Consider the following 9,268-nt stretch of genomic DNA (forward strand, 5'->3'; position numbering starts at 1 on the left):
TCAGAAGTCTCCAACACCAGCTTCGAGCTGAACTCTGAGAATGTGACCATGAAGGTTGTATCTGTCCTCTACAATGTCACAATCAACAACACATACTCCTGTATGATCGAAAACGACATTGCCAAAGCCACGGGGGACATCAAAGTGACAGGTGGGTCTCCTGAGGCTTCCCACGCTGCTGGAGGTGACACCCAGGATCTGGGGGATACTAGTCAAGCTCTCTATTCCTAAACACACCTTCATGCCTCTCCATGTTTTCCACATGTATCATCAGATAGAAAATAATATGTCAATTAAAACCACACTTATCGAATACATACCAGGGTACAAAAATCTCTAGTCTGCCAGATCCTCTAGAGCAACCTGTGGGTCACAACCCCTTTGGGGTGGAGTCAAACAATCCTTTCACAGGGGTTACATATCAGATATTCTGTATATCAGATTTTATGATTAAAAACAGGGAAATTATAATTATGAAGTAACAACAAAATAGTTTTATGGTTGGGATTACCACAACGTAAGAAATTGTATTAAAGGGTTGCAGCATTAGGAATGCGAACAAACCTCTGTGCTAGCGATTTTGAACGTAATTCTAGCTGGCACTGATTTTTGTAATCAAAGCCTAACACTGCACAATACTTAGCATACTGACTAAAAATGGTGACGGAGACTGGCATGGTGATACACATCTTTAATCCCAGCCCTCAGAAGGCAAGTGGATCTCTGTGAATTTGAGACTAGCCTGATCTACAAAGTGAGTTCCAGGCTAGCTAGAGCTACCCAGAGAGACACTATCTCAACTTCCTCCCTCCCAAAAGGCATTAGCTGACTTAATCTCACATCCTCCCTGCCCCACACCCTGGTTTTTTGGAGAGCTTTAGGATTCGGAGGTTCTTCCTAACTCAGGGGGACTATTTTGGTGCAGTGTAGAGATGTGATGATTATTTGGCAACTGTGACATATTTAACTGATATACTGCATCCTAAATTCTTCCAAAATTACTAGATCCCAACTTGTTCTTGAGACGGTTTTGAATCTGAAGATCAAAGACCTACTCTCTGACTCAGTCTTACTCAGCATCATGGGACTGGATACTGATCTCACCAGTGTTGACTAAGACTGACCACTACTCAGGAAAAGCTTACACTGAAGTGACCTCTTAGCAGCATGTCTTAGCCACCCTCACCTGCCTGCACTTCTTTTAGTGCATGCCAAACCTAGGAGAGCCAGACTCAGCTGGGACTTCCAGGTTGTGGCTCCTTATGCTTCATTGAATCCTCTCCTCAGAGGGTGAAGCTTGCCATGAGAAGTTCCTGTCGATATCAAATCTATAGCAATGCAAATTATTTATATATGTATATATATATATATATATATATATATATATATATATATATAGAGAGAGAGAGAGAGAGAGTATGTTTATACATTTTTAGTTCCTGACAGGATGACTGAGTTATGAATAAATCATATTCATAACATCTTATGTTTTTATTAAAATTATATTTATGAAAGTTAAACTATGAAATGGCAAATTACATATCTAATAGGGTGTTAATACTCAAGATATATAAACAAATCTTATAACTTAACAAAAAATTAAATAGCTGAATTTTAAAGGTTTTGGGTTTTGGGGCTAGACAGGGCCTTGTGCATACTAGGCAAGCAGTCTACCACAGGATCACGTCTCTAGACACAAACAGCTGATTCTTGTTGCCTTTCTCCATTTTCCATATGTGTGCTTTTTCATTTTGGTGTGCATATAGCGTGCATGTGCATGTTTTTCATGTGTTTGTACACATGTACACGTGTGTGTACACATATGGACGTCAGGAATCATTCTCCATTGTTCTTCCCTTTGTTCACTGCAGCAGGTCTCTCAATCGAACCCAGAGCTGGTCACACCAGCCAGCCTGCTCTGGGGATTGATCTCCAGTTTCCACTTCTTGAGACTGGAGTGATGGGTGTGCTGTCATGCCCACTCCAAGTTTATGCAGGTTTCTGGGGATCTGAAGTCTCATGCTTGCATGACAATCAGCTGTAACCACTGATCCACTTCTCCAACATTGAATTTGAAAATGAGCATGTAAGAAGGGGCATTTTTCTAATTATCTTATTCAAATGACCAAAAGGTACACCAAAATGTGCTTTACAGCATGAATCATGAGTGTAATGCTAAGTAAAACAGCAAGAAGCTGTCACCTCAGCCCCCAGGCCCCATTGAGATGCTCACCAACCACAGCACATAAACACACACACACACACACAGAGAGAGAGAGAGAGAGAGAGAGAGAGAGAGAGAGAGAGAGAAATTAACAAGGGTTGGTGAGGAGGTAGAGTTAGCAGGACAGACACTGATGCAATCAACAGAAATGGCATGCTCTAGAAATAGACTAGCCACATCATCTGACAATTACACTTTTAGGTCTATCAAAAGAAGTCTTAGATAAATATTTGAATGCTTATTGCAATAGTAATGCTATTTATAATAGTCAAGAAAATAGAAGCCTGAAATGTTCATTGATAACATAAATAACAAATGGACAGCATGGATTAAATATAGTAAATGCACACTCAAGAGAGAATATCTTATGTCTGTATGGATGTGGCACCTGTCAATACTAAATCTGATAGCCTATGGCTTACGCAGGAAATAGGAGGCAGAACAACCTGGAGGAGAGAGAATTCTGGGATAGAGTGAGGCAGGAGAACCACCCAGGAAGATGTGAGGAGACAGACACATGGTACCTAAGCACAGGTAACCAGCCATGTGGTAAAATGTAGATTAAAATAAATGGGTTCTCTTAAGTTATGATTCTAGTCAGAGAAGAGCCTAGCTATATGGCCAAGGTATTTGTAAATATATTTTGAGTCAGTGTCTTATTTTTGGTAGATTGTGGCTGGGAAGTAGAACCAGGACCTAACTTTTACAGCACACAACAGAGTACCAATAATCCTGGATACTTGTTCAACAGGTATATATTTTGTGCCAAGTATGTTCATAGTACTTTAAAAAGCCCATGAGATACTTAGGTAAATAGTACAAATATCATTAAAAAAAATTCTAGTATTAATATGGGGCCTCTAAGAAAGAGTTCATTGTGACTAGGGTGGACCAGTAGGGAGGAAGAATTCAAGTTAGGTTATAAAGACGGAGAAAATGAGAGGTTAAGAAGCCTTGAAATCAGGAGCCTGTGGCAGTGGCAGGGAGAATATACAAGAAAAGGAAAGAGAAAAAAAAATCAAAAGTTGTTTAAATAAAAACAAGCAAACAAACAAACCTATGAATCTTTTTTATGTTTTTTATTGGATATTTTATTTATATTTCAGATATGATCCCCTTTCCCCATTTCCCCTCCCACACCAAGGAACCCCCTATCCCATCCCCCCTCCTCCTGCTTCTATGAGGATGTATCCCCACCCACCTGCCCACTCCCACCTCCCCACCCATGAATTCCCCCCACACTGGGGCATCCAGCCTTCACTGGACCAAGGACTTCCTCTCCCACCTATGCCTGACAAGGCCATCCTCCCCTACGTATACAGATGGAGCCATGGGTCCCTCCCTGTGCTCCCATGTTTAGACCCTGGGAGCAAACGTATGGATCTTGACACCGCAAATGTAAACGTCAAGAAAAAATAACAGTAAGAATGGGTTTGATGTCACTATCCAGGATGTCTAGGAATCTGGTACCTGTACCAACAGAATGACACAGAAGCAACATGAGGGGGGAGAAGATAATGGTTTAGAGACATTGCTCTTCAAATGCCCACAGAGGATGCAGGCAGAGATGCCTGGTACTTGCCACATTGCCCATCACATGCAGCCCTGGGAGGCTGCAGCCCTCTTCTATATATTTCATTCTATGAGACGGGATCTCTGTGTGTATAACCTTTCAGAGTTCGTTTTCCTATTGGGCTTGGGTGGCTGTATTGTATTTATTGTTTGCAGCTAATACTTATCGAGTGGCTGCACGCTAGGCACTGTTCTAAGTCACTCATGAGCTCTCATAAGAACCCTGTGAGACAGGCCATTCTTAATTTAGCTATTTTTTTTTTTGTAGAGAAAAAAAAAATGGAGCAAATATGTATTGAGTTAGTTATTGAGATCACACGCCTACTGCGTGACAGAGCTGAAATAGTGATGTGAAATTGGATTGTCTAGGGAGAAGAGAGTAGAAGGTGAAATTGATAATTCTGTATCATTTTATAGAGGCCTGATGAAATCTGATAGCACAAACCTGTAAACACCACTGCCTGGGGAACCGGTACTCCAAAATCAAGGCACTGTCTAGGGCCAGTTGCTTAACTTCATTTTCATATATTAACCATAGGAACGGCTTCATTGGTGTAGCTTTCCTATTGGCCGCATCCTCACTGAGATGGCCACGGAGTGGACGTTACTCCATAGACCAGGCTACCTCTGAGTCTAAAAGGGTGGAGGGGGCAGTGGAACAAAACTGCCTTGTTAAGAACCAATTGCTCCATTTTTCAGATGCTCTGTCCTTGTCACTGAAGCGGACATCCAGCCTCTCTGTGACTCTGAACTTTTTTCCTGTCTTTTTACAGATTCAGAAGTCAAAAGGCGTAGTCAGCTGCAGCTGCTGAACTCCGGGCCCTCCCCGTGTGTTTCTTCTGTCTTTGCGGCTGTCTGGGCACTCCTAGCTCTCTCCTGTTGCCTGATGCTAAGATGAGGGGCCTTGGCCACACAAAAGCATGCAAAGTTACTGGTACAGCAGGTGAGGTAAAAGCACAGAGAGCGTGCTGGATGGGTCGTAGCTGGTGGTGTTCTTAGCAGCCTAGCTATTTCTCCTTCCCTAGACCAAGTGTTATGAAACAGAGTTAGACAGCCTTCAACACCAGCCACGGGGAGGACTATGCACTGATGTTAGGTCAGGGACTTAGTCCTAGAGTTGTGAAAGGCAAAGGTTTTTAGTGTCCAGCACTAACCAAGAGCAGAGACCTAATTGGCAGATAGGAAAACCAACTCCACACAATCCAACCATTTATGTAATTTCAAACACCTATTCATTTGCTGAGTCATTAATGGATTCAAAACTACCTTTCCAAAGAGTAAGTAGGAACTGTTTAGCGCTGACTAATTACCCTGGGCTTCACTGTTATTCACAATGAGAGGCATGTAATCCCTGGGTAAACGATCTTTTCCCCACCCCAACCCTAGCCTGTCCACCTTGGGCCCTGGTGACTCACCAGCTAGGCCTCCTGCTGAAATGTGTTCTCTGGCTCCAATTACTGATTGAACGTTTCCATCTAAATGTTCTACTGCAGGTAAAGTTTGCACAGAACTGGGCTGTGAAGCTCTGGTCAGTTCCCACATGAGCTCTGAGGCTCCCTGAGGCTCACAGGTCCAGTGTGGTTTTTCTGACTGTTCTCTATCCCCTGTGTCAACTGTTGCCATGGGGTACAGTGTTCTCTCAGACTGATCCATTTGTATCATCTTATATCCAAGCGAATCCTAATTTAAAATTTTGTATTTTATTATTTTATGTTCATGGGTGTTTCGCCATATGTATGTCTATGCCTCACATGTGTGCTTGGTGCCCATACAGACCAGAAGAGTGTATCAGATCCCCTGGAACAGGAACTATAGACAGTTGTGAGCCATCATGTGAGTGCTGGGAATCGAGCCTGCATCCCCTGGAAGAGCAACCAGGGCGCTTAACCACTAAGTGATCCTTTAACCCAAAGTCTAGTTCTAAAACCTTATGTTTGTACCTTTCTGTCTCTGTCTCTGTCTCTGTCTCTGTCTCTGTCTCTGTCTCTGTCTCTGTCTCTGTGTCTCTCTCTCTATCTCTCTCTCTCTTTCTCTCTCTCTCTCTCTCTCTCTCTCTCTCTCTCTCTCTCTCACACACACACACACACACACACACACACACACACACAGGTGATAGGAAACTAGGCACAAGAATGAAAATATACTATTTCACTCTGGTGTCTCCTTGCTCTGAAACTCAGAATGAGTCTAGGTACAAGTCATCAGAGCTGCTGTCTTCAGCTGGGCAATCACAGTCCTCTATCTTCTCTCAAGTATAGCATGCTCACAGGCATCTGCGTGCATACACACACACACACACACACACACACACACACACACACACACACACACACACACAGAGAGAGAGACCTCTCCTGACATTGCTCTTTCCCTCCCTGCCCCTTCTGGGAAATTTATTCTACAGCAGTTCATATCCATGTGTTCCTTTATCCTTTGCAAGGAAATGCTTTTCAGCCTAAGACCCCTTTCCTGAGGGCCCCTGAACCCAGCATTCACCTGGCATGCGTATCTGGCCCATCCTATCTGCTCCAGCCCTGTGTGTTCCTTGCCCAGATAGTTAATATCTGGAAGCAGGCAAGACCTGTTCATTTGTTTTTTTTATCTTCCCTTCTCCTGTTTTCTAAGCTCTTAAGACAGTGTGGTGTAAGAAGTGGACTCTATGTAAGGGAATCTGCCGGCTGCCATCATTTCTGACCCCATGGTTCTCTGCAGAGGGAGATGTCCCCCAAGAAACTGCTCCTTAGGGATTTCACAGGTAGAAAGAGGAACTATATCTCCCTCTCCTGATTCCTTCTTTCACTATAAATAAGTTGTTGGTTTTTTTTTTTTTTAAATAAGCAGCAACTAAATATCATGGTCTGTAGAGTATAGTTTCTTTGTCCTTCTTTCTTATTCCCTTGGAGCAGTAACTTTCAGCTTTGTAAAAAGTCATGTCATACATGTAAGAGGGGATACTCACACATAGCCCATGCAGAGTTGCATGCATTCTCAGCTGCCACTTTGTTCTTTGTAGAAAGTAGCTTTCTTTATTGAAGAATAACTTTAAACCAAATAGATTTTTGTTTGAGGTTTTTGGTTTGGTTTGGTTTGGTTTGGGTTTTTTGTTTTTGTTCTTCACTAAGATTTCTAAAGTAAAGGGACAGATTGTTATTTCAGACACACACTATTATTGGCCATAACACATTAGGTCCCATACCTTCCAGCTAGGAGTAGAGGCAGATGGTGTCTTCCAAACCTGCCCATGTCTATTGCTCTGAGGACCCACTTCTCTCCTGAGACTAGAACTGCAGGGTCTTCTTTAGTGTAAAATGTAAGCCATCATCCTTCCAGAGCAGACCATGGACCATGGGCCACAGACCATGGACTGTGGGCTGCCGGCCACAGTAGAGCAGCAGAACACAGAAAAATAAGCCCGTTTCGAAACAGGAGGTACACTCACACAAAGACTAGGGAGCGAAGACTCTGGGTTCTCAGTAAACATCAGGCAAGTGTCTATCATGGTATCTCATTGTGTTCTTTCAGAATCCGAGGGATCTACAGAAATATTTTCCACAAGACATGACCTAATCTTATATTTCTAGAAGAAAATGAATTCATGTCTAGAAGTCTGGAGTGAACAGACAGGAACAAGATGCAAAAGGAAAACAAAAGCAACCCACAGACGCCTCTTGACAGGAACAAGATGGACCTAGAAAATAATTCAACCAAACTAGAGTGTAGTAAGCGTGCTCTTACAATGTGTGTAGGGGTGGGTGTTCTCCTGGGTCTCAGGGACCTCCCCTTACCCACCAGCTCCTGAGTGAGGATGGGCGGTTAATGATGTCACCCTGAATGTTCCTGGATGGTTTCCATTGCTATATACTCATTTTATATTCAGCACATTAAACCACAGTGCATGCCGTGAAAGCTGCTAATCAGCCACCATTTCACTGCTCAGAGGTGGCAACGTCTGAGTGACAGGCCCAGTGATTCACTTCTCCTTAGGATGCTTTCAAAAGTGCTTTGGCGTCTCCTCCCCCCTGACAAATGCCAAACACATAGGGAGGTTGATCATAAATTTAGGACAAACAAAATAGTTGAATGATGCTGATTTTCCAAATAATCTGAATAACTTCTCCCTTGAGCAAACAAATGCCCTGTTATTTCTCAGATGATGCTGATTTGTGAGTTGGCCCAGGGTAAGGCGCTCTCTTAATCTTGCTGTGTGGCCTTATGTCATCATAAAGTTTGAAGTTTCTACTTTCTATCCTGAATGGAGAGCTGTAACCTCAACTTCCACCCCCCAAGAACACTGGGAGTAAACCAGGGTGATGTCCCCCTTCTTATTCCCCATGTGACAGTTGGCAATGTAGAGAGACTGATTGTCACAACTAAAGGAAGAGGGATAACAGGGTTGATGGTGTCTAGAGGAAAGAACTCAGAGATCATATTCAACATGTCTCACTGACGAAGAATTTACCCAACTCCAACTGCCAACCACATCAAGGTCAGGAAACCCTGAATTGGAATAAGAAAGATCCAGAAGGTGGGTGCGAACAAACCCATTTGCATCCTGACAGTGGACACCTACTTCCGTCTCTTGCTACTGTTCAGAGACCCAGGTCTCTTCATTGTGTGACATCCTTCAGTGAACCCACATGGGAAATTCTCTACAAGATTATCCTCAGCTAACTGTACTTCTGAATCTCTTTCCTTTCATTCTGTGCCACACAGCAAGTTTGGCTTAACCACTGCCTAATTTCCATTTCAAGTTCTCTGCCTCTGGATTTTAGATCTCAAGACTGTGGACAAAATATTAGTTAAGGCAACAAAAGCAAATCTTCCTTGAAATATGCAGAGACTTCTGGGCTTTGAGAGTTTTGTTTGTTTTCAGGGTGCTAGAGCTCAAACTCAGATGCTCAGATATGTTAGGTAGACGCTCTACCACTGAGTTACACCCCAGCCCACACAGAGACTTCTAAAAGAAAATGGAGCCATGCTCTTTGAAATAGAGCCTTGAGGGATGAAGTTTGGATGGCAAAGAACACTTCTCACCAGCTCCCTCCCCACACTCATGTGTCAAACACGGCCTCCCTGGACTTCAGATCACCTTATCTGTACTACATTTTGTTACAGAAAGCTTGAAACCATTCAAGAGAATTATTAAATATACATCTTCTGTGCTGCTGTCTGCCTGGTCTGTCACCAAAGGTGAAAACAGAGAGACAGATGAAAAAGACAAAGGAAGTGTTCGAAAGAGGAACACCTACTACAAAAATCAGGCCTTCTACAAGGGTTAGTTGCATAAGTGGAAGCGAGTGGGAGTCTGCGTGGGCTGAGTGTCCAAGTCTAGGCACTCAAGAAAATTCCTCCAGGCTTATACTAGCCTCGCCTGTTTCTATCAGGGAAAACAGTTATGGCTTTTGATTTGTGATAGAAAGCTCAGGGGAACACATACAATTGTATGCACTAGTGTCACAAAAGACAACTCTT

At 43.0% G+C, this 9,268-nt stretch overlaps 1 protein-coding gene across 2 annotated transcripts in view; it reads left to right on the forward strand.

The window, feature by feature from the left end:
• Vtcn1 (V-set domain containing T cell activation inhibitor 1) overlaps positions 1-8,960 on the forward strand; it is a 64,101-nt gene extending 55,141 nt beyond the window's left edge. The window contains exons 4-7 of one of the 2 annotated variants that reach the window (XR_013109987.1): positions 1-151; positions 4,570-4,739; positions 6,422-6,551; positions 7,319-8,960. The exon at positions 1-151 is cut by the window's left edge and continues 128 nt beyond it. Coding sequence is in view for 1 of the 2 variants with exons in the window: in XM_076933026.1 (XP_076789141.1) it covers positions 1-151; positions 4,570-4,694 (276 nt within the window). In the remaining variant the exon portion in view is untranslated. The remainder of the gene's footprint in view (positions 152-4,569; positions 4,740-6,421; positions 6,552-7,318) is intronic. The other variant, XM_076933026.1, reaches the window with a different exon arrangement.
• The last annotated feature ends 308 nt before the right edge of the window (positions 8,961-9,268 follow it).

The sequence above is a fragment of the Arvicanthis niloticus genome, chromosome 4 (assembly GCF_011762505.2).
Source record: "Arvicanthis niloticus isolate mArvNil1 chromosome 4, mArvNil1.pat.X, whole genome shotgun sequence".
Taxonomy (NCBI): Eukaryota; Metazoa; Chordata; class Mammalia; order Rodentia; family Muridae; genus Arvicanthis; species Arvicanthis niloticus.